The 26,398-nt window shown below is 28.5% G+C and overlaps 2 protein-coding genes across 2 annotated transcripts; both read right to left on the reverse strand.

Annotated features, from left to right (window-relative positions):
* Positions 1–5,330: 5,330 nt before the first annotated feature.
* Positions 5,331–6,754, reverse strand: LOC122849113. Its single transcript, XM_044147707.1, has one exon. The coding sequence runs from the start codon at positions 6,508–6,510 to the stop codon at positions 5,542–5,544; it is 969 nt and encodes a 322-aa protein (XP_044003642.1). The 5' UTR covers positions 6,511–6,754; the 3' UTR covers positions 5,331–5,541.
* An 8,688-nt stretch (positions 6,755–15,442) lies between these two features.
* LOC122850413 lies at positions 15,443–21,643 on the reverse strand. The gene is made up of 12 exons (XM_044149564.1): positions 21,351–21,643; positions 21,117–21,275; positions 20,843–21,024; positions 20,528–20,761; positions 20,133–20,438; positions 19,940–20,066; positions 19,728–19,855; positions 19,329–19,607; positions 18,186–18,339; positions 17,898–18,116; positions 16,652–16,804; positions 15,443–15,585 (listed from the first exon to the last, which is right to left on the reverse strand). Exons 1-12 carry the CDS (start codon positions 21,505–21,507, stop codon positions 15,443–15,445), a joined length of 2,241 nt encoding a protein of 746 aa, XP_044005499.1. The 5' UTR covers positions 21,508–21,643.
* Between the last annotated feature and the right edge of the window lie 4,755 nt (positions 21,644–26,398).

The raw sequence follows: 26,398 nt of genomic DNA on the forward strand, positions 1-26,398 counted from the left end.
AGATAACCATAAAATATTTTCTAAAAATAGTTTAACTTATTAATATGTATAATATACAATCTCATTATTTATTAATTTATATTTACTTTTAGCTCTCTGACTTTTCAAAAAATACCATTGTTATCAAAGCTTGAAACAGCTTTGCACTGAATTCTTCACAATATAATCCTGTTGATAATGAAGCAGTATAACTGTTATTTTTTAATTATTATAAATACAAAATCTAGAAAAAATTTATTATAAAATTGACTATATAATGTAAACACAATCAAAGACAAATCATTAAAATGTATCAATTTTTTTTTTATCAACAGTATGTAATCCTGTTTTCAAAAGATCATAATTTATTAAATATCGATTTCGTTTTAAAATGACAAATATAGAAAAAATATAAAACGATTCTTCACCAACCAGTTTCTTGTGATGATCTATTTTTTACACACTTTTTGTTAAAATAATTGTCATTCATGCTCAAATTCAACATTAGTAAACACTCAGAATATATAAACTTTTTGCACAATATATATTTGTCTGTTCATACTGTCTTACAGCGGATAGACAAACTTGATTATGCCGTATAACCGATAAGAAATTAAGTAGAAAGTCGAACTGAGATGCATCTTTGATTGTATAAACATGTGTGTATATTGAAAAAATCACTGTTCTCAACACTGTAAATACATCGATTTGACAATTGATAATCGATTTTCTACACACTTTTTATCGAAATTATTTTTATTTATGCTCAGATAAAACAATTCGGTTTTTTTCTTTTTTTGTACAATATATATTTGTGAGACTATGCTGTCTTACAACCGGTAAACGAACTTGATGATGCAGTTTTGATAAGAAATTAAAAAGAGAGAGAAGCTGAGATGCGTTTTTTGAGTGTATAAATATGTGTATAATAAAAAAATCACTGTTCTCAACACTCTTAATACGTTATTTTAGACGATTGATGATTGATTGTTCACACAATTTTGTCAAAATAATTGTTATCTCTGCTCAAATTCAACATCAGTATATATAAAAAAGACCTGGTAACGTTTGTTGGGGCGTGTTGCCCGCGTTACCCGTTGAAAATTAAAAATTTTCAATACTCCGGCTAGGGCCATGGTTATCTTAATTTTTCAGATATAATAAAATTATGGTTTTTAAATAATTTTATGGTTAATTGATAATAAAATTATTCAAAAATAAATTTTTATGTTTATTTTTTTTTTTCTCAAAAAATATTGGAGATATAGCAGAAAGAACCCACAATGCGGGCGATAGTTTTTTGAGACGCAAAATAAGAGCCGATTACGAAGTTTTTAATAGTACATGTGCTTGCACAACTGCTTCCACAGTGTAGGTTTTTTTTTTTTAATTTTCCTGTAAACTCACAGGCTATTTTGAATTATAGTTAATCCTCATTTAGTCCTGCAACGCCTAAAACGACACTATTCGGCTCTTCCAGGCCTATTTGAGGTCTAAAGTTGAATAGAAAACTTTTTTTTTTTTTTTTAAATAAGTACTCATTTAAGTCCTCTTAGAACTAAATTTAGTTTTCTAAGGCCAAATTGAGAACTAAAATTTCGTCTCGGGTCGTATATATCTTTTATATATCTTTTTTTTTTTTTTAAATTTCAAGGTTTTTATTTTCTGCTACAAAAACTATTGTTCAGAGTAGAAAAAGTCCATCTTGCGGGCGATAGAGTTTGCAAAAACGCATTTTTTAAGCCTAAAACGAAGTCTCTAGCTTGATTTTTTTACGAGTTATTAATGGCGCCATTTTGTCATTTTTCGACCTTATTTTAGAAGGAGGTTTATGAGAATTCTTGTATTAGGCTTAAGAGGAACGTCTTCGAAAGATCTAGTGCTTTATAAAATTTTGTTCTATGATGATACTTAAGTCTTTTTTTTTTTTAAATTTCGAGGTTTTTTTTTTTGGGTTCAAAAACTATTGTTCGTAGCAGAAAAAATCCATGATGCGGGCGATAGAGTTTTCAGAAAACGCATTTTTTAAGCCTAACAGGAAGTCTCTATTTTAATTTTTTGACGAGTTATTGTTGGCGCCGTTTTTCGTTTTTTTTCGGACCACCATATTTGGAGTTATTATCATAGAGACTTTGTATTAGGGTCAAAAGTAGCTCCTCCAAAAGATCTAGTGCTATTAAAAAAATTTTTGCTCCATGATGCATACTTTTTGAGAAAAAAAAAAAAAATGTCTTTTTTTTTTTTTTAATTTTGGCGGCTTTTTTTTTGGTTTAAAAACTATTGCTTGTAGCAGAAAAAGTCCATTATGCAGGCGATAGAGTTTTTGAAGACGCATTTTTTGAGCCTAAAACGAAGTCTCTATCTTGATTTTTTTTATAAGTTATTGCTGGCGCCATTTTTTGCACCATTGAAAAAATTTTTGTATAAACGTCTGTCTTTTTTTTATTTGAATGCTTATCCATTTTAAAGAAATAGAACATGATAGAGAAATATCTAAAGATTATATCAACTTATGCTCTCAGGTTCATAGTTTAGATGGCATTAAATTTAGAACAAATAACAAACATTTTCCAAAAATCGATTTTTCCATTTTTTTTTCTAAAAGTTTTAGTCACAGGGGAAAAGTTTATGATGGTTTTCGAAGAGTTTTTCGAGGCGCTTCTTATGAGCTACGAACGAACTTTCTAAGTTCAGTGGTTCAAAAGTTATAGACTTTTTTTTTTTTATGTTGATAAATCCAATACTGCGGCTGAGCCTATGGCTCCTAGCCTCCGTAATTGTTTTCTTTTTGCACAATATATATTTGTGAGTATGTTGTCTTACAGCTGGTATAGATAAATTCGATGATGTAGTACTGATAAAAGATTGAAAAGAGAGTCAAACTCAGGTGTATCTTTCAGTGTATATGTATGAGTGTCTAGTAAAAAAATTACTATTCTCAACACTATAGATACATAATTTTTGACAATTGACGATCGATTTTCTACACACTTTTTGTCAAAATCATTTTTCTTTTTTGCTTAAATTAAGTAATTCGGCTATTCGTTTTTCGCTTTCTGCAAAATATATATTTGTGAGACTAAAAATTATTTCAAATAAGTGTGTAAATAATCTATTATCAATAGTCAAAAATTATGTATTCTTGGTGTTGAGAATAGTAATTTTTTTACTATACAATTATACATATACAATTAAAAACGCATCTCAGTTTGACTCTCTTTATAATTTTGATCAGTACTGCGTTAGGATATTTGTGTACAAGCTGTAAGACAACGTATATATTGTGCAAAAAAAAAAAAAATTTGTATATACTGAGTGTTTACTAATGTTAAATTTGAGCATAAATAACAATTATTTTTACAAAAAGTGTGTAAAAAATCGATCAACAGTTGTAAAAAATTATGTATATAGTGTGTATCGCACCACGTATCCAAATATACCACGATAATTTCACAAGGGTTGTAAGGCCTTGAGTTTGATACAGGGCTATCAAAGGATGTGGAGGATAGGTTGTAAATTGAAATAATAGGAATAACACTTTAAATAAATCCAAACACTGTGGCTTAAATTCTATTAATATATTCACTTTATTATTTCACTAAAATTATAATTAATTGTATTGTATATTGTATATTGAGTTGACTCTAACAAGTGTTGTCATGGACAGACACTACTATTTTATATTGTAAGTATAAAGAAATCCCGTTGTACGCGAATCAATATTAATTAGAGATGTTACGTAAACGAGTGTTGAAGAGCAACTGATTTCTCAGTTTGTTGAAAATTGTTAAGTCCAAAAAATGGGTGTGTACTTAGTTAAAAAATTAGTTTTAATTGGTCAAAAATTAGTTCAAGAGAGGGTAAAAAACTAGGTGTAGGTGGTGGGATTTTTAGACATAAAATTGGGCCTTGTGTGGTCCAAAGGGTGACATAAAAAATACCATGTGTAAACAAAAAATATAGATTTTACGACCGGAAAGTCCAAGACGTTTTCATGAATTTAGTTTATTTTAAAAAGTTATAAATTTACTTTTTATTGTCGATTTTACGATCATTCTGTGTATCGAAAATACGTTAGTGCAGTTGTTTGACAGATGTGAGATTTTCTCTAATTCTTGACAAAAATAATGTTTTAAAAAATATGTTATCAAGAGACTCGGTAGAGTCTGGCCTCAATTTTTAAAAAGCGAGACTCTTTACCGGGTATAAGTATTTTAAGTCAGTGGTCCGTGACGTCGTCGTTTTTAATTTATCAAATGGCGTTCTAATTATTTGTTAAAAAAAAAAAATAAAAATGGTTTCACTATGTATATCGATGCCTCTCTTTCCAATAAGCATACTCTCGATTTTTTCCAACAAATAATAAAAAAGATATAAGAGTCTGTAAAAGCCAGGTATTAAATCTTACTAAAAAATAAATTTTCAAGCTGAAATGTCTAATTTCTTCGGATACGTTGCGCATACCCCGCGCCTATCCCTACTCCTGAATTTTTTTATATATGTGTGTATGCAGCCGCATGTGTTAGTTATTTATCATTGATGGTATAGCAGAATTTGTTTCTTTTTCCTTTTATTCAAAGCGTACATATATAGTATATATACACGTTTAAATTTTTATATTCCAGAAAATTAGTATTCGATTATTATTTATTATTTATTATGGTATTCACGGTCAATTTAAAGTAGACGAATTACAAATATAATTTATTATTAATTTAAACAAAATAAGTGAAATAAAAACAAAACATAAATTTACAATTAATGTCGCCAAAAAGCCTCAATTTTTAAATACCTGTCTATTCATCATACCTTTAATAATCAAAAGACGTAAAATATCCGTCAAAATTTTGAAGTATAAAGTTGAATAATTTGCTGGATGAAAAAAAATTTTTTAAAAAATTAGGCGCTATTTCGATACATGATATAATAATAATATAATGAATAATAAAAACTGCAGCGCCTAATTTTTTAAAAAAATTTTTTTTATCCAGCAAATTATTCAACTTTATACTTCAAAATTTTGACATTCTTTTGGATATTTTACGTCTTTTGATTATTAAAGGTATGATGAATAGACAGGTATTCAAAAATTGAGGCTTTTTGGCGACATTAATTGTAAATTTATGTTTTGTTTTTATAATGGTACCAAAGAGAAACTTGAGTTTATGGTTTTATTTGTTACGTGATTTTTACTCAAAAATCTATGCATGAGTTGACCATGTGTGGGAATATTCGAGTTTGTAAAAAGCTATTAAAAGTACATAAATTAAATCATTGTTTAAAATATTTTAGAAAAAATATAAACCAAAATTGTTAGTCATATGTTATTTGAAATTGTATGATCTCGTGATCTAGCCATAAAAAACAGAATAATGTTTAAAACTTATCAACTTATTGTATTTTGTTTAAAAAATAAAAAGAATAAAAATCTGGTCAGTCTGGGACCGACAGACATGTGGTTCGACCCGGAACATTCTTCCCCCGTTGAGAGGTCGGCCGATCAACTTAAATATCTAGAACAGAAAAAAGTGTTAGTAAATGTAAATTTAATTTATTCTAATGTCATTCTGGGTCACAAGGAACCAGGGGTGCTATTTTCTTGACGTTGCGTTTGTAGGTAGACTTTGCTGTTTTGATGGTGACTGTACGGACAATACCATCCGTCCCAGGATGCGTCTCGATGATTCGACCCAATGCCCAATGCATAGGTGGAATGTTGTCTTCCTTCAATAAGACCACATCGCCTATTTCTATGTTGTTGTTGTCTTTGTTCCACTTACTGCGGTTGATCATCTCGTTGAGATATTCATTGTGCCAACGTTGCCAAAATTCTTGTTTTAGTTGTTCAATCAGTTGCCATCTAGACAACCTGTTCATGGGTATGTTGTTGTAGTCATGATTTCTTATAGTTGTGAGAACATGTCCAATTAAAAAATGTCCAGGTGAGAGCACCATAAAATCATTTGGATCAGTTGATATAGGTGTCAGTGGACGTGAATTGAGTATTGCCTCGATTTCAATAATCAAGGTGTTGAATTCTTCTTGTGATAATAAAATATCTGGTTTAATAACCCTTTTAAAATGATGTTTGAATGACTTGACTGCGGCTTCCCAAAGTCCGCCAAAATGTGGAGAAAGTGGTGGCGTAAAATGCCATTGAATTTTTTTTGTGTTAAAAAATTCTTGTAATTTATTTTGTGCATCGTTTGATTTTAATTGATCTTGCAGTTTAATCAATTCATTGTTGGCCCCTTGAAAATTTAAACCATTGTCTGAATAAATATCAGTCGGGTAACCACGTCTTGCAACAAATCTTTTTAAAGCAGCAATAAAACAATCTGTAGTTAAATCACTGACCATTTCTAGATGTACAGCTTTGATGACGAGACATACAAAGACTGCTACGTATATTTTAACTTTAATTCTATTTCTTTCTTTCTTTTCTTTAACTAAAAAAGGTCCACAAAAGTCAACCCCAACTATTGTAAATGGAATTGCTTCATTAACTCTTGCTTTTGGTAAATTACCCATCAGGTAATGAATTGTACGAGGCTGTGCTCGTAGACATGTTGTACAAGTGCGTATTATTTTACTTACTTGATTGCGACCATCAATTGGCCAATATTGTTGTCTTACAGCATATAATGTGGCTTGAGTACCAGTATGCAAGTGTATTTTATGTTCATGTTTAATTATTAATGAAGTTACATGATGATTTTTAGGTAAAATGATTGGATACTTTTGATTGTATGGAATAGAGGCATTTTGTAATCGCCCTCCTACTCGCAATAATCCATTTTTATCAATAAATGGAGTGAGTTTAATTAATTTACTTTTTTAATTTAATTGTCTTTGATTTTCTAGAATTTTTAATTCATCAAAAAATATTTCTTTTTGTACTAGTTTAATTATTGTATTAGTAGCATATTCAATCTCATTGATTTTTAAATAATTAGTATTCTTGTTGTTTGTTTTCATTCGTAAACAATATGCAATAACATTTTGTAATTTATTCCAAGATGAATAGCGAGTTAAAATATTGTAATCATTTTTATTGTTTATATTTACTTGTGTTTGCGCTGCACTTGTTGTAATTGTGTTGAGGCATGTGTTGACCTTGAGCTCTGGTAGAATGCAACCCTCGGTCATCTCGAATTTCGGCCAGCCATCTGGATCTTCACACAGCCAAGACGGCCTATGTTGCCATGTTGTTGTTTTGATGAATTCTTCAGGTAGTTGACCTCTTGAAATCAGGTCAGCTGGATTGTCATGTGTACGTACATGGCACCATTGTGTTGTTTTTGTTTTTTCTTGTATTTTGGCAATTCTGTTTGCCACAAATGTTTTCATAACACTTGGCTCTTTTCTTAGCCAGTGTAAAACAATTGTAGAATCTGACCACAAATATGTGTCATCTATTGTTATGTGTATTGCTTTAATTATTGTTGTATAAAGCGAAGCAAGTAATAATGCTCCACATAATTCCAATCTAGGGATTGATAGTGTCTTGAGAGGAGCTATGCGCCCTTTGGCACACAAAAGTTGTGTGTAAGCTTTACCTTTTGTATCAATGGACCTGAGATAAATACAAGCCCCATATGCTTTTTCACTGGCATCACAAAAGCCATGTAATTGTATACTTGTTGTATCATTTAATATTGTATGTCTTTTAAAAGTTTAAATTTAAATTTAAAAGTTGTAATTGGTTATAAAATGTTAACCATTCATCTTTAATTGGTGATGGGACAGGTTCATCCCAGCCAATGTTTATACTCCATAATTGTTGCATAACTATTTTTGCTGTCATAACAACTGGACCAAGAAGTCCAAGTGGATCAAAGATTTTTCCAATTTCAGAAAAAATTTTGCGTTTTGTAATTTCGTCAAATGTAATTGTTTTAACTGTGTAAACAATTTTATCTGTAGTAGATTTCCAGTAAACACCAAGTGTTTTTATTGCACTAGAGTCATTCAATTGTAATTGTAGATTCTTGTTAACCTTTGGAAGGCCTTCTAATAGTCTAGGCTCATTGGAAGCCCATTTGCGTATATTTAACATACCTTGTTGTAATAAAGGAATTAATTCATCCCTCAATTTAATTGCTTCTTCAAATGTTTGTGTACCAGATAAAAGATCATCGACATATAGATCTCTTTTTAGTATTTCTGATGCTACAGGAAAATTTTCTTGCTCATCATCAGCTAATTTATGTAGACATCGTATAGCTAGAAATGGTGATGGAGCAAGACCAAATGTTACAGTATTTAGTTCATATGTTTTAATAATACCAGACGCATTTCTCCATAAAATACGTTGATATTTTCTATCTTGTGGACGTATTAAAAATTGTCTGTACATTTTCTCAATGTCACCAGTCAGTACGTACTGGTGTAGTCTAAATCTGAGTAATAATAAGAAAATATCAGTTTGTATTGTTGGGCCAACATGTAGTAATTCATTGAGTGAATGACCCTTGGAACCTTTGGCTGAGCCGTCGAACACGACTCGTACTTTTGTTGTTTGGCTTTCTTTTTTTATCACCGCATGATGTGGTAAATAAAAACCATTTTCTTGTAGTTGTTTATCTGGTACTTCAGACATGTGACCTAAGTCTAGGTACTCTTGCAGTACAGCGTTATATTGTATCTTTAACTCTGTATTGTTTTGTAATTTTCTTTCAATTGAATTAAGCCTTTTAATTGCTGTAATTCGTGTCTCTCCAAGTTGATCGACAGATTGTTTGAATGGTAAGGCGACAACATATCGACCTTCTTCGTTTCTTGTAACATGTTGTAGAAAGTATTCTTCGCATGCTTGTTCATCTGCGGTGAGATGACTTGTTTCTGGTATTTCTTCAATTTCCCAGAATTTTTCTAGATTAAATTGTATGTCTGATGCCAGGTGACACGACACTTGTTGTGATGACTCGTTTGTAGGTGCACTGCCTCCGATGACCCATCCTAATTTTGTCTTTTGTAAAAATAAATCAGGGCCACCGTTCTTGGATAGATCTATCTGTCCTTGAGAGAACAGAGACATAGTAACACCTGCCCCTAATAAAATATCGACTGGTGCGGGCTTATGAAAATTAGGATCTGCTAATTTCATTGTTGTAAGAATATTAATATTCTTTTTGTTAATTTCTTGGTCAGGAACATTTTCAGATATCCGTGGAACCGTGAGAAATTTAATTGTTCTTTCATACTTTGTATTACATGATTGTATTGTTGTACTTACGACATGTTTTGAGACTGTTGACGCTGTGTTCAACGCTCCGATAGATATTAAACATTTACTTTTTTCTAATTTTAATTTGTTAGCCATACCTTCTGTCATAAAATTAGCAGTTGAACATGTATCAAGTAGACATCGACATAGTATTTTTTCTCCGTCTATATTGAGTACGTTGATCAATGCTGAGACGACTAAAACACTTGTTGTTGAGTTGACGACAAGTGCTACAGAACGTCCTGTAGGTATGCTGCTATGTTGTAGTCAAATTTGTTTGTTTACATCTGCTGCTGGAACGGATGTTGTGTTGGCCTCAGACTCAGTGGCTGTTGGCCGATGCAAAAATGTGTGATGTTTCTTTTGACAGGTATGACACCCTGTAGACTTGCATTCTTTGACCCCGTGACCTTTCATGAGGCAATTTATACATAATGAGGCCTTTCTAACAGAGTTGTATTTCTCTTCTTGATTTTGTAATTTAAAAATATCACACTTATAAATTATATGATTTTCAGAGCATATTGGACAAGTACGAGATGTAGTTGTTGCCAATGATACTCCACCCTTTTTGACTTGGGTTTTTTCACTCTTTTTCACTTCACATGTTTTTTTTTCATGCACACTAAAATCTGCACAATTAGCACGTTGTTCTAAAAAATCTAATAAGTCTGTGTATTTTGGTATTTCACGAGAATTAATTGTTACTTCCCATTGCCAAATTGTATTTTGATTAATTTTTGATAAAATTAAATCAGTCAAAGGAATGTCCCATGCATGTACAGGAACCTTGAGATTTTGTAATGCTTTAGTATGTTGTCTAAATGTATCAACTAGTTCACCAAGTCCAACTGGTGTATCCTTTTTTAAATGAGGATAGTCTCGTAATATTGTCCAATGTCGACGAGCTAAGCGACGAGTATTTTCGTATTTATCAATTAATATAGATAATGCACTATTGTAATTAGCATCGTCAATTTCTAAATGGCCGATAAGTGACCAGGCTTTGTCAGTAACAACACTTAATAAATGATAAAGTTTCAAAGCCTTTGGCATTGAATTGTTGTTGTCAATTGTTGTTTTAAATACACTGTAAAATGATGCCCATTTTTCTGGTGTACCGTCGAACTTTGGTATTTGTATTGTTGGTACTGGTATATTCATATTGTTAAATGAATGACCACTTGTATTTCCATTGTTATCATTCGAATTGTTTGTATTTGTTTTATTTTTGTTTATTATTTTACGTGCCTCTGAGACAGCTGCAAAATAATTTTGTTCAATTGGTTCCCTTTCTGGGCTTTCAGTTGTTGGATCAATTTCTTCCAATTGATCTTGAATATATGCAAAGGAAGCAAAACGATCTCTGACCGTTTCAAGTGCTACTTCTAGCTCACCAACATCACATGAAACTAGATTTGATTTGTAAGTTTTTAATTTTTTCGTAAAATCAGTTGGTGTCTTTTTTATACCACCACGTTGTCTGCGGAGGTTTTTACTCATTTCTTGTAATTCTTTGTCACTTGTTTCAACCATTGTAAATAGAGTGCTGTGACTCTCACTTTATTGTAATTACTTCGACTTGTGTCGCAGGTAAAAATTCAATTGGTGAATCCGGCTCGAAGGACCAAAAAATGTATCGCACCACGTATCCAAATATACCACGATAATTTCACAAGGGTTGTAAGGCCTTGAGTTTGATACAGGGCTATCAAAGGATGTGGAGGATAGGTTGTAAATTGAAATAATAGGAATAACACTTTAAATAAATCCAAACACTGTGGCTTAAATTCTATTAATATATTCACTTTATTATTTCACTAAAATTATAATTAATTGTATTGTATATTGTATATTGAGTTGACTCTAACAAGTGTTGTCATGGACAGACACTACTATTTTATATTGTAAGTATAAAGAAATCCCGTTGTACGCGAATCAATATTAATTAGAGATGTTACGTAAACGAGTGTTGAAGAGCAACTGATTTCTCAGTTTGTTGAAAATTGTTAAGTCCAAAAAATGGGTGTGTACTTAGTTAAAAAATTAGTTTTAATTGGTCAAAAATTAGTTCAAGAGAGGGTAAAAAACTAGGTGTAGGTGGTGGGATTTTTAGACATAAAATTGGGCCTTGTGTGGTCCAAAGGGTGACATAAAAAATACCATGTGTAAACAAAAAATATAGATTTTACGACCGGAAAGTCCAAGACGTTTTCATGAATTTAGTTTATTTTAAAAAGTTATAAATTTACTTTTTATTGTCGATTTTACGATCATTCTGTGTATCGAAAATACGTTAATGCAGTTGTTTGGCAGATGTGAGATTTTCTCTAATTCTTGATTCTTATACATAATGAGTGTATAATTATATTGCATTTGGGTAAAAAATAAATATTATTTTGATAAATTTGTGCAAAAACATTGATCATTAATCAGAAAAAAATATATATTGTGTGTAAAATCAGTATTATTTGCATTTGGGTAAAAAATAAATATTATTTTGATAAATTTGTGCAAAAACATTGATCATTAATCAGAAAAAAATATATAGGGGAAAGCGGGGCAAAATGGGACACCCAAAAAATTATTTTGACTCACATTTTTTTTCATTTTTTCGTCACTCTTCGATTAAAAAAGCCGGAAGAAAATAGATGCAATAAAAAAAAAAATTTTTAGAAAATTTTTTGAGCATTTTTTTTGAGAACAAAGAAAATTATTTTTTATATGTTTTTATTGTTCGTCGAGAAAAATAGTGATAAATTAATTTAAAAGCAATTGTTCGTAATTATAAATGAAGAGAAATAAAAAAAAGTTAATTTTTGTGATTAATATCACATTTTATTAAACAACGATAAATAAATTTATAATAATAATTTTTTTTTTTAATTTTTAAAAATTATTTATGTTTTTTTTATTAATAAGTGAGAAAAACTAATCGGAAAATACTATTGTCACACATCGATTTATATATTTTCCTTAAGTGTTCCATTTTGCCCCGCTTTCCCCTATATATTGTGTGTAAATGAAAAATTTTATACATACTGAGTGTATATTTATATTGCATTTTCGAAAAAAATTTACATTAGTGTGCACTCTCTATCTCGACCAATAATAATAAAAACATGTCTCAACCCAGTTCATCTGCCACCGAGGACCTAAACCATTCAATAAAAAAAATAATGAATCAATTTCGAGTGCTGTAGCATTACGCGTCCTTCTATTCAAGGATAATGAGACACTCGATGATTCAATTAAAAAATTGGAGGATAAAGTGAAGCGGTTGTAGAAACGTAAAAGATGTAATTCGTATCAGATGAGAATTTCAGATGAACAAATCGATCAGTTACAATTGAAAAATCGAAAATATCGGAGACAACAGAAATACAAAAAATTTTGCAAAAAATTTAAAACGTGTGAACCAGAAGAGAGTGGCTTGTGGTATTGGGAAGATCATCAGTGCCCGATATGTCTACAGGAGTCAATTGAATTTCCAGCGAAACTGTCATGCAAACATTATCTTTGCAGACAGACTTGTTTGGAAAGATTTCTAGAATCGGACAATGTCAGATGTCCGATATGTAGACACCCGATTGATTTCTACCAATTTTATGATGATGAGGATCATCAAGTAAAAAGGATTAATCTTCGGGTCAATATTGAGCACAATGATGATGCTGACATCCCAAATGTGGATCCTGATGGCAATCAACCTATCAATATTGATAGTGATAGTGATATGTTTGAATATTAATCAGTTCTTCATTAAAAGTACGCATATTTTTTTAAAAACTAAAATATTATATTTGTAAAAAAAATAAACTTATGTATTTTTTTGTTTTTTTTGTGTTACAGCTGTCAATCACGATGTGCTGCTAGAGGGGCCATGTTTTCGAAATTTCTAATGCTAAGAGGATGAGATGTATATGAATTTGTTGTGGGGTAGGTATAGATTCAGACTCGGAATAAATTAAAGATCTTTGTGCAAATAAAAGGAAGTAAACCTCCGCTTACAAAAAAATACAGTAAAAATTATGACTTAGAAAATATATTCAGTGGGTGTAAAAAAGAATACAATAAGTGGTAGTTAGACTGTATTTTTTTTGTAAACGTAGGTTGACTTCATTTTATTTGCACCGAGTTTTTTAATCTTTTCCAAGTCTGAATCTATAACTGTTCCGAAACGGATTCATATTTTTCTAATGTTAAGAGAATTAGATTTTGTATTTGAATTTCTTTAACGTCTCATCCTAAGTCATCAAAAATTGAAATTTTGTAAATAATTCTAATATATAAAAAAAGAAAAAATATAATAACGAATTCCTATTTTTTTTTTTAAATGCTGAGAGAGTATTATATTTTGTATTTAACTAGTAAATAATAATAATAATAATTAATAAAATTGATTAATATGAAAATTAAAACATTATTTATTTTTTGTTACCCCTATGACTTTTTTACATAACATACATCAACACATACTACATGGGAACATGGGAACATAACACATACTACATGGGAACATGGGAACATGGGACATACTACATGGGAACATGGGAACATAACACACGGGAACATAAAACATAGGAACATAACACATACTATACATGGGAACATTGGAACATAACACACGGGAACATTGGAACATGGGAACATAACACATAGGAACATAACACATACTATACATGGGAACATTGGAACATAACACACGGGAACATTGGAACATGGGAACATACTACATGGGAACATAATACATACTACATGAGAACATGGGACATCGCAATTTAAAATGACAAAATCTGTATTACCGACCGAGGGTAAGAATGAAAAATTTCTTTACCATCTCTACATTACCTGTCTCATTCCTCTGTCCTCTCGCTGATCTACCTTTTTTCGACCACCCCTTGTCACAGAACGCCTATAGATACACTACTCAAGTTTTAAGATGCTTTCAAATGCTTTTGTAACTTCGATTGCACTTTTATTTTTCACAGCTACAGCCCATGCAAATTTTGAAAAGTTGTCAATTACAGTCAATATGTATTTATAGCTATTATTTTCAGCAGCATATGGAATCATTTCCACGAGATCAGCTTGCCAGGTCTCATCAATGTCACGAATGTCAACATGTCTTCTTGAAAAATTTTTTCGCGCAGGCGCATGAAGCTCTTTAACAATATCCCATTTATACTTTGCCATGTTGCATCAACTGATGATATGCAACAACTAATTATTAATATACAATTTTCTTAATATATGAAACCAGCTTCTCGCAATTCCTCAATAATCGATATGATTTCATTATTGTGGCTGAAGTTTCCAGCTGCTCGTGAAGCAACCAGTAATCACAGGCGTTCGACAAGTTCTTCAGGATCATTCCACCATACATAATCTAGTTGTGGAATATTTCTTGTGCTTTGGAGACTCATAGTTGTAGGCAAAAGACCAGCACCATGATGCTCAGTAATATGTGGTGAAATATATTTCATAAATTTTGATGAAGCTGGATTTCTGATAGATCCAAGTGGTTTATAGCGTTTTAGATGACCATTTGTATTTATGATAATATTAGCATAATTTTTTTTATCAATATCTGTCACTTGATTTTTATTCGGACTTTTCATGAATAATAATTCCATTATTCCTGGTGTCATTTCATATAAATTATTATCAATATATACACAATTGTCTTTAAAAGAAACTTCAGCAGAACCAATTTTATAGTAGGACCTGAATTTTCTCACTCCAAAATCTTTATCCCATGCTATTGTATCGATGGTGTTAAGATAATGATTCACCAAGCTATCATTATCATTGATACTTGTAATATTATTTGTTTCTATGACTTTTTTTACACTATTTTCTTCTTCTTCCACGTTTATTAAAGTATCATCGAAAATTTTGCTATTTTCATCAATTTTGTTATCTTCATTTTCCTCTTCGAAATTGAAATCTTTTGATGCCTCAATGTTTTTTGAATTTGAAACTTTATCACTAATCTGTTTGAGTGGTGTCAGCAGTGGCTTAAAATAATTAATTGATGACTGCTCTAAAGTATCTTGATTATGTTTGAATAATTTATGTTTTTGTTGTATTACTTTTCGAACTTTTTCCAATTCACTTCAAATATTAGAATCTTCCACAAGGTTTTCTTTAGTCAGAGGCATCTTGCACTCTTGGTGTCGTGAACTGTTCTGCTCACTATTTTACCCTCATGAGTATGATACATTATTTGTTTTATGCATCAATGCTAATAAATGTATCAAAATTTTTTCTGTATCGTCCAGCATTTATTTCACTATCTTTATCAATAACAATAAACCCATAATTATCTTTCCAGCATTTCAAGCACATGGTTTTAAATTTTTCGAATGTCATGTCTGTGTTTACATGATCATTATATATATGCCGCAAGTTCATCTCATCTTGTTTAAAAAAAATGAAGAAATTTACATTATCACGAATTAAATGTTTTGGTATACGAGCGTATGACTGGTTTATATACACAGTAAAAAATAGTTGGTAAAATTAACAAATTCAGTTTGTTAATTTAGGTCCACCAACAAAACGTTTGTTAATTTAACAAACATTTTATTTGTTAAATTAGGTCTACAAATAACTGTTTGTTAATTTTACAAATTTTTGTTTGTAAAATGAAATTTACAAACAGCTGTTCGTTAATTTTACAAATTTTTGTTCGTAAAATGAAATTTACAAACAGCTGTTTGTTAATTTTACAAATACTTTTTGTTAAATTTTTTTTTTTTGTACAAGCAAAAAAATAAATGTCTATTCATATATATAATATTTTTTGATACGTAAATTTTATAATTTTTCATATAACCCAACAATGAACACTCTGTACATATGAATATTTATACAATTATTATTTTATTAATTACAAAATTTACAAAAAGTAATCTGTTACGATAACTAATTTTTTATCTATAGACTCGTTTATATTCCAACTTTTTGTATGAGGTAGATTGATAACTTTATGTATACATAATTCAAAAGTGTTTTCTACAATATATCCTAAGCATGATGGTGAAACACCTTCTGTCTTCCAACTTTGACAAATGATATAAAACTTTAAATTATGTGAAAAAATCATAAGGATTTTTCCGAAAGTTGGAAAACTATTAGTATTTGATGTACAAATAAATTTTTGTATTATCAAATGTTCACCTCTAATATCAACACTATTACCTATAGAAATATAATTATTTAAATTTATATTTAACGTTTTGTTAATAATATAACAAAATTCACTTGACTTTAAACTTATTATTTTTCTGTTGTTAATTTGTGGTTCGTCTTCAGAATATAGTTTTCTATCATTCCATGATTGTAGCATACATTTTTGATGACGATTAGCTAGTGTATGTGCTATGTCTTTGAAATTTTTCAACTTGTATACGAAACTTTTTAAAAATCCATTTTTACTTTCGTATCTCATGGTCCAATGAATTCTTGGTGGTCCCATTTTATTTATAATCATTGGAAGATGTGTTATCAAATGATCTTTCATTATCAATGATGAATTAAATTCATTAATAATAAGACTATGATGATCTTTAATTAAAACTGTTAGTCTATCTAACATATCATAGTTGGAGCAAAAACAATTTTCATAATTTCTATTAACAATAAAATAACTCTCCATTTTTTTGTAGCCTCATGATTCAATTTCGTTATTTCATCAGTTAAAAGAAGTGGTAAATAAGTTATCAAACAAAACATTTGAGCACCACGCTGACCTACTAAATTTGCGTTTTTATTCAAATCTATTGGACATGGATGGTTAGATCTATTATGTAAGCCATAATCGAAAGTTGATATTTTATTATTTAAATTTGACAGATCGACAATACCGATCTCGATCAAATACTTAAGTACATATTTTATATCCCGGTGACAAATACCCTCTAAAAAGTCATGGAATATATCAACAATTGAACTATCAACAAAATCATAAAATTTCAACTCTACCCAAAGATTTTTGTTTTTTATACCATAAAAATTAAATGTATCATTATTACAATATTCTAACTGATTATATAATGAGATAAATTCTGATTTAGTTCGCAACAGATTTTCATTTAATGTAACACTTTTTCTAGCTTCTTTTATAGTTATTTTACAAATTCTACAAGAATACGTGGCTACGAAAGATTCATCCATACCTAGTATTTTCGCTCCTCCTAAATTATCAAAACTTATAGATATCAAACTACCTTTGACAAAAGAATTAAGTCGTTTTATAAATATACCATCTTTTTCTAAAATTTTTAAATCATTAACTATTACTTTTAAAACTGGATTTATACCAAAACTTTTAATATCAAAATCATAACAGAGGGAGGTAAATGAATATTTTCTAATTTTGAAAGCATATGTGAAGGTAAATTTAAAATGGAAAAATAAAAAGCACCAATTTTGTGTATTCCTGCTTTTGGACTCGAAGGGTTGCAACCCTCAAGCTCGTCATAATAAATTTGTAGATGAATCGAAATTTTATTTATTTGAAAAAATGTATTATTTTTAAATACACTACCATCTTTGTAACTTCTGTATACGTTTTGTATTTGGGAATTATTATCAGCAAATTTTTTAGTCAAACATTGTTGATGAAATTCATCTTGAAATAAAAACTGAAATGTATCTAATAAAGGAACATATGAAAAAGTACTTGTAACCGGTACTTCCACGTAAGTATTGGTATCTTTATCGAATTTCTTATCTATTCTTATGCCATGAGTTTTTTTAACTGGTTCAACAATATGTCTTTGAAATATTTTATTTCGATCGTAACTAGTCATTATATTTCCTAAAGCAAATTTAAATTTATTTGATAATTTTGAGCGTTCATTAGAATCTGATGCTGATACTAAATCATCTAACAAGGGTACTAAAATTTCAGACATTTTTGATAAAATTAAATTGATAGAAGTATCAGCTAACCCTAATACATACATACTTTGAACGAAATCAAGAAATTTATCATTTTTAGTTTGTATTTTAATGTCTGTGATATCTCTTTTATTGTGTTTACTACTACTTGATTCTTTACCACTATTACTATCAAAATCATTTTCCAAAATATTATCAATTCTTTTAGTTTCATTAAATGTCTTTAACAATGAATTATTTTGTTTTAATTTACATTTTTCAATATGCTTTCTGAATCCACTATAAGTGTGATAGATGTTTGTACATCCAAAACAACAACTCAATGTTAATTTTGGCCCCTCAAGTAAATGATGTTGAAATCGCAAATGAGAAAAAAAATTAGTTATAGTATGAGTGTTAAATGTACACTTATAGCACTGATACGCTATTTTTTTATCACAAGAAACCTTAAATAATATTTTCAAATTATAATTATAAAATTTTAACAATTAAAGTTTTTAATATCTTATAATAATATTGACTCAAACTGTATCTCACTCACTCATTTAAATTTTACAAGTTATTTTTTATACCAAAAAGTACAGTTTCTTTTTAATATTCTAATTTTTTATTTTTTTCTAATGAAAACGCATTTCTATTTGTTCAATAGAAAGATATAATTTTTTTTTTCATGTGATTTAAAATCTGTGCATTGTAATATTTTACAAAATAATCTTATTGAATTTCTAAAGATTAATTTTGAACTTGCAATTATTTGTTTTTTTTTTTTTTTTATATTTAGTGTATTTAATTGATTATAATTTTATAATTTTGTTTAACTAATTTTATACTATTTTTAGTATTCAAAATTAACAATTATTCAATGGCTTATTATAATCAGTGTATGAAATGATGAATATATTAAATCAAGTCTTTGGAAATATTATATTATCATAATATCTTTTTTTTGATAATCAAGTTTATATTAAAATTTCTTAAAAAGTTCCAAACAGTATCATCACTTTCTAAAGATATAAAATAAAATTTTAATCTACTATAAAAATTATTTACTAATTTATAAATTATTAATACATAAAAATAATTCTAGAGTTCAATTGAAAAGCAAAAAGCTATTGCTGAAATCTAATTACTGTTGATTACTCAAAGATTATTATCATTAATTATTATTTGATTCCAAATTTGTTTTTGAAATATTAATTTTTGTGTAAACTTCATTGGCACTGGTTGTGCAATTACTTTTTATTTTGAAAAAATAATTTTGAAGAAATGTCCAAAAGTTTTTCAAGTCACTATGAAAATCTACATGAAATACATAATGTGCTTTAAAAAGATAGCTGATTGCTTCGACAACATTAATTGTTTGAAGCAAGATAAATTTGTTATCAATTTCAATATAATATTGATGAATAGCTCGTTTACTTGGGCCAATGGCAATTAATTTTGGCTGAGAACGACCTTGATTTAAAGGCGATTGCAATGGAGTTCCTGACTATCATCAAAAAAAAAAAAAAATTAAAGAAATAAAAAACTATACATTGATCTATGAGTTGATGAAAAAAAAATCTTTTTCTTCATCTTATTTTTCATATTTAATATAGATCTTGTATACCTTCTGGAAAAATATCAACTTTGTAACTATGTTTACCAGCTTATCTCTAGATGCTAATTTTTTACCATGTACAGTTGGTGGTATAAGTGCAACAAGTGCAATGAGAGAATTAGAAACTCGATCCCAATCTAAAAAAAAATTTTTATCATTTAAATAACAACTGCTGAAAAAATTATTTTAATTTAATATATATTAAACTTTACAATACGTACCTAGCAAAATCGAGTTAATTTTCTCGTTAGCAAAAACATGTAAAATTGCATTTATATACTCAGGATACAAGCTTAAAAATATATCTTGCTCAATGCTTGGATACAATAAGTTGAATTCTACGTTGATCTGTATGGATAAATTCATAAAATAAAAAAAAATCTCAGATGAATGATAAATAATAAAAATAATTACCAGGTCAGGGATATCTAAGAATCTTGGAAAAACCTCAAGAAAACGCTCGTCCAAGTATTTATATCGTCGAAGTTTAAATGTTAATTTGATTTTTTCAATAATTAATTCTTTTTGATCTTTTGTTGCTGTTTGCATGAATTCAATTGCATCATTAACTACTTCACTTTCATCTACTCGTTCTTGTACGATATTATTATTTATTTCATGTTGAGGTACTGCTGTTTTTCTTTTTTGGAACCGTCTACTTGAATTTCCCAAGGCATCAGAAATAAAACCACATCTCGTTTCAGGATCATAAAATTGTTTCTGTTAAATTTGTAAAATAAATATTAATAAAATTAAAAGGTTAAAATTAATTTATTAATAAGTTTAAAAAATTTTTTCATTGAACTCACATAACCAGAATCTAATGAACCAAGCTTTGGGAATACTTCAATAATTGCTTTGGCACACTGAACTTTTTTTTCATTCCAAAGATTTCTCTGAGTTATTTTTTTATGTTTTAAAAGTTCACTTGCCACAATATTGACAACAACTTTTCTACATTTTTTTGTTAAATACCCTAAATCACTGTATGATTCAAATATTTCATCTCCATATGAGTGATTAACAAGAAGTTCTTTCAGTTGCTTGATAAAATAAAAAAATTAGATATTCAGTAAAATGAAAAAAAAAAAAAATACAATTCAAATTATTTCTCAACAACTTACTTCAGATGAAACTACGTCACCAGTTATTTTTTTTATTAATTTTGGCTTTTTTGGTAAAGGCTCTTCGTCATCATTGACATCAATTGCTTCATCTGATGGTACTGGTATAACATCAGCACTTGTGCTACCATCAGCATGCTTTAGTCCATGAGTTTGTATAACATTAGCAACTATATTTTTAGCTGAAAAAACATCACATAGTATTATAATGTCAACAAATAATCAATTTTTTAGTTAAGAATTTCAATAAAATGAAAAAGCAAAAAAATCTTACATATATCTAACAAATTGACTATTTTCTGTCTAAGTTTAATTGTCAAGTTATGACCACTTGAACGTATAAAATTACACAATATATCTTTATCAATTAAAACATCATTTAGATCAGTAATCTCAATTTCTTGCTCGTCAGGTAATGCATATATTTCATATACTTTGAAATTTAAAAAAATATATATTAATCAAACAAATTCTTAAGTGAATTAAACAAAGTAAATAAGTAATAAACCTTTGTGAATTATATCAGCATATATAAAATGCTCTGATAGCTGTACCCATTTTTTTTCATTTCCATACTGAACAATAATAAAAACAGATGGAGATGACACTTGCTCATTCGAGAATTGATATTGATCAGGAAATTTTTCTAATTCATTCATTTTCATACAATATTACCTGATATTTAACAATTAATTAATTACCAAGTATCTTCGAGAATATTGTGAACAAGCATATATTGTTATCAAGTTATCGATTAAGAATCAATTGAAAATATAAAATAACATTTATAAATAATCTTGAAGGGATTTATAAATCACTTTAAATTCACTAACTTGATGAAGTTATTGAAAACACCAATTATTTATTTATTATAATTATCATTTAATAATTATTTATTATGTGTTGTCTAAGATCAGCTGCTTCTAAAAACACATCGTCCGACTAAATCCGACCGTATGCAAGATGGCTGTATTCGTGTGCACTCGTGTTCATAATTTTGCGCATGCGTATTCCACGCAATAGTTACAAGCGGGAGATTTTTTCAAATATTCTACTTATTTTTACATTAAATCTTCATTTATATGCTTCGAGCCAATTTAACACAAAAAAATTTGTAAAATTAACTTTTTATTTGGCTTCGCCTCATCAACTGGTACAGCTTGCTCATTGTTAGAAAATGGATAGTAATTAATCCCATCCAATGTTTCCAAGAGTTTTTCGAGATATTGATATTTAGGTTGATTTAATGACTTTGAGTAAATATATATGTTTTCAAAGTGCAAACCATTTCCATCGATTAACAAACTCAGGAGACAATTAGTTTTCCCTGTATTTAATGGTCCGCAAATAATTGATCTTATTGTATTTGGCAATAAATCACCATGACGTTTTTTAGTATTCACCCCCAGCACCACTTTTTGATGTAATTATATCGAAATTTATGATTGGCAAAAAAATTAATATAAAACTATGATTGAATAAAAAAATAAATAGAAAATGAGACAATATTTGTTGTATTTGATATATATATATATATATATATTATATATATATTTATTAATATTATTCATACATTTACTCCATAATTAAGCATTTCAATGTTTTTTCGTTTTTGTTTCTCGAATCCAAAATGGTTTGATCCATGTCTGACGAATCTAAGTTCTCCAGAGAGAGCATCTTTAAGTAACTCTGGTGAAATTGTTAAATTCTGTGTGATGAAATTGCTGAGTCTTTTCGGTAGAAATACTGAATATTTGCGCTCCAATTCCAATATGATTGAATCTTCATATGGTGTTCGAACTTGTCTTACATTTGTCACACAATATAAGTAATCAAATTCAATCTTTCTGATTGGGATAGTAGCAGGATATGGTGTTACTCTAATAGTGTTCATTTCTGCATATACTTTGTCCATGTTGCCTGTTGGAAATAAAACAAAATTAGAATCATTGCAAGAATATTAATACGACAATGCATAAATACATAAATGAGAGGTTACATGAATAAAATGTTTAATCGTATAAATAATATAATATACCTTTACCAATTTTATTTTTACCGTCTTGGAAATGCTAGCTCAGAAGGTTCGATGAGATCTGTGGCTCTACAGCTCTAGGCAGCAGCTTTTAAAGGAAAATCGATTCCCCACTTTCAACGATCCCCACTTTAAATGTTTCTTAGGTTAGGTTAGGCTTATAGTTTTTTTGTGAGTCACTTTTCTAAAAATTTTTGCTGTTAGAGGATGAATAATCATTCAAGATTATTAGTTGGCTGATTCATTATTTGTAGTGAGTCATGTGTTTCGTTGAAAAAGTTTTGGATGATTGTAAGTTAATATTTATACATGATAATAATAAAACTGATTTATTATTTGCAGCTGTTCAACTCTTCAAACATGTCTGAACATGTTTAAACTTGCTTGAACATGCTTAAACTTGGTTTTAAGGAATTATAATGCTAAACTTATTTAATAATTTAAAAATTAAAAAAGAAATAAATATACATTCCAACACATGTTTTTCATCGTTTTAAATTTTCATTTATTTATTAATTTTTTCACATGATCATTTTAGTAGAAGATTGTTCTGCAGCACATTTCTCACAGTCTTTTATTAGTGAATAAAAAAAAACATCCAGTTATATCACCATCTCCACAATCAATTGAATGCTTGCTACATCTGCGCAATCCTGAAACGTAAGGATTTTGTTTCTGGTTTTCAGACAGCTTATCCCAGACTTTATCTATTTACTGATATTCGAACACTGAGTCAAAAATTATGTGAAACTTTTGTAAATGAAAAACCAGAAACATATTTTTGAGTAGATGAATCAGGCCGGTACTCTGGACTTTTACGGAATTATATAAAAAATAAAAAATGGTTAATTACACAAAGAATACGTGAACAAGATCTTTATCAAATTCAACAAAAAAAAAAAAAAAACAAAGCAAGGACCAGATAATGCTCTTCCACTGGAAATATTTTTGAAGCCAAGTTTGAAACATCCATCAGAATACAAGCTTGTTCAACTTGATTTTAATGCACGTTATCCTGATGCAGGCGAACTAACAGAAGCAAAACTTGATCAATTGATAAATAAGCTTCAAGTTTTGAAAAAAACAAAAGGAGCTGGTTATCAAAATAAATGAAAAGAAAATATTAATATTCTTAAAACGAAGATGAGTAATGTCCTGCGGTACGCCTACTAATTTTGTTTTTATTTTTATTTTAAATCTTTTAATCTTTGTTATATATTCAGGGTATATTTCGATACCCTGAGCTCCCTCTTACGCAATAGAAGAGTAATATATTGAGGGGAACCAGAGACCTTGCCCCCCAATAATTCTCTTGAGCCGGCACTAATGCCAAGCGGCAATACCGCCAATTTTAATAATTAATTTATATGATAAATTAGTACAATGAGTGATATCGACAGAATCCTAAAAATACAAGGAATCTCTCGATACCACTCAGAATATAAAATTTTAATTAGAAATATTTTTAATAAATGAACAAAGATCACGCCTTTTAGGCTGACCAATAGAAAATAAGTAGACTAAGGAAAATTGTAAATGGACCAGGAGAAAACCGAACGTCCCCGAAAGATCCCCACTTATTTTAAGGGATGGTTGAGTCCCAAACTAGATCGATCGCGATTACTCAATGACTTGGTCCGCAGTCTCTGCACCATAACTAGCTCTTCCAGCTCTAATTAAGTTCTAATTAATCGCCGAAGCTTTATTCTTCTAATAAAGACTTAGAAAATTAAATTATTTCTGAATTAAAACTTAGAATATTTTTATTGTCGAATCATTTGCAAGTTTAATTATTTAATATTTTAATTTTTCTTATTTGAGTTATTATTCTTGAATTACTTCAAATTAACTTGTATACACGGAAAAAAATTTATAGTTTTTATTACTATGTTTTATGATTAAATTTACTATACTTATAGTAAAGTTGGACAATGGCAAAAGTATAATTAGATTTACTAGAAAGTATAGTTAAGGTTACTATACTGGTATGGTAATTAAAACTATACCGGTATAGTAAAACAAAAAGAAAATTTTATACAGATTTACTATACTGGTATAGTAAATTTAACTGTACTTATAGTATCTTTTACCATACAGTATAGTAAATTTATGCTTTTTTTAAAAAAAAATTAATTAAAAAATAAAAAAATATTTTAACTAAGTAAAACATTATAGTTTATTGAAAAAAAAAAATTTATATTCAATATTATTAGTTAAATAATAATGAAGATAAAATTCAATAAATATTAATATTCAGAAAAAACAATGTTAATAATATATGGGATTTGATAAATTTTTAAATCAAATCTAAAAAATATATATTTTTTATTTACTTTTTAAAATAAAAAATATTCATTAAAAAACTATACATTTTATACAAGTATAACTACAGCTTAGGTATAAAATTTTTCTGATTGTTTAAGGTTATTACGTACGTAATAACTGCATTACCTGACAAAATCTCATTTAATTTCATCTCATTCAATATCAATTGATTTTTTTTACTACAATACAAATTTTATTTTCAATTTTTAATATGATATACAATGTATACCAAATAAAAACATGGTCCTTTTTCTGATGGAATAATTTAAACGAAATCCTTACGAGGAAAATACTTATATATTATTTTGTTTACGAAATTCAAAAGCACGTTGTTCAGTTTCAAATTTGTCCAGTGGTGAATAAACCAATTGTCATGAATATTGTTAATAAATTCAGAAGTTATTGCCTTCAGCACGGAAATGATTTATTTTATTTTTTTGTAATTGAGTAATTCAGATATACGCCAAAAAATATATAAATTTTAAATTTTTTTTTCCATAGAGAATCAGTTTTTGATATTTCATTAGTTAACTGATTTCAAATATTAGTAGCTTCCAGTTTTAATAATTTTTTCACTTCAATAATAATTTCAGTAATTTTGACTCGTGGTAATTCATAAAGATTATATAATTTAGAAACGAATAAGGTTGCTTGTTTATCTAAATCTAAATAGAAAATTTTCTAATGATTCAGCACATCTTTCATCAGAGCTATCCTCTTCTAATTTATCAGTATCTATATTGATAAATTTTTTATTGAAACAGATTTTATATATGGCTATTTATATTTTCAACATGTTGATCAGTGTCATGATCACTCAGTCGATGTCTTTCAAAACTACGATGTGACCAATATATTTTATTGCAATTTAATTCAGCCCACTTGAACAATTTCTCCTATTTACGAAGTGTTTTTATATGAAATAATATTGTTGAATTTTTGAGACACGGAATTCTAAATTCATTTGTAATTTTTTACGTAATCAAATAATAAATTGAGCTAAATTATAAATAAAACTAAGAAAATTGAAGAAAAAAAAAAAAAAACTACAAATTCGAGTAATTATTCGTTATAGTTTTTTTTTATTTTTTATTATAAATAAATTTAAATTTTATTAAATATTTTTGAATGTCTTGCCTTAAATTTATTTTTTGTTTTCTTTAAGCAACTTATTCAAATGATTTATTTGGTAAAAA

This window comes from Aphidius gifuensis, linkage group LG2, assembly GCF_014905175.1.
Source record: "Aphidius gifuensis isolate YNYX2018 linkage group LG2, ASM1490517v1, whole genome shotgun sequence".
Classification (NCBI taxonomy): domain Eukaryota; kingdom Metazoa; phylum Arthropoda; class Insecta; order Hymenoptera; family Braconidae; genus Aphidius; species Aphidius gifuensis.

Coding starts and splice junctions, on each gene's coding strand:
- LOC122849113 (XM_044147707.1), bottom strand. CDS start 6,510: ATGGGTAATTTACCAAAAGCAAGAGTTAATGAAGCAATTCCATTTACA.
- LOC122850413 (XM_044149564.1), bottom strand. CDS start 21,507: ATGAAAATGAATGAATTAGAAAAATTTCCTGATCAATATCAATTCTCG. Junction 21,276..21,350: donor TGCTGATATAATTCACAAAG/GTTTATTACTTA, acceptor TAAATTTCAAAG/TATATGAAATATATGCATTA. Junction 18,340..19,328: donor GCACAACCAGTGCCAATGAA/GTTTACACAAAA, acceptor TCATTGTTAAAG/ACATTTAATGAAACTAAAAG.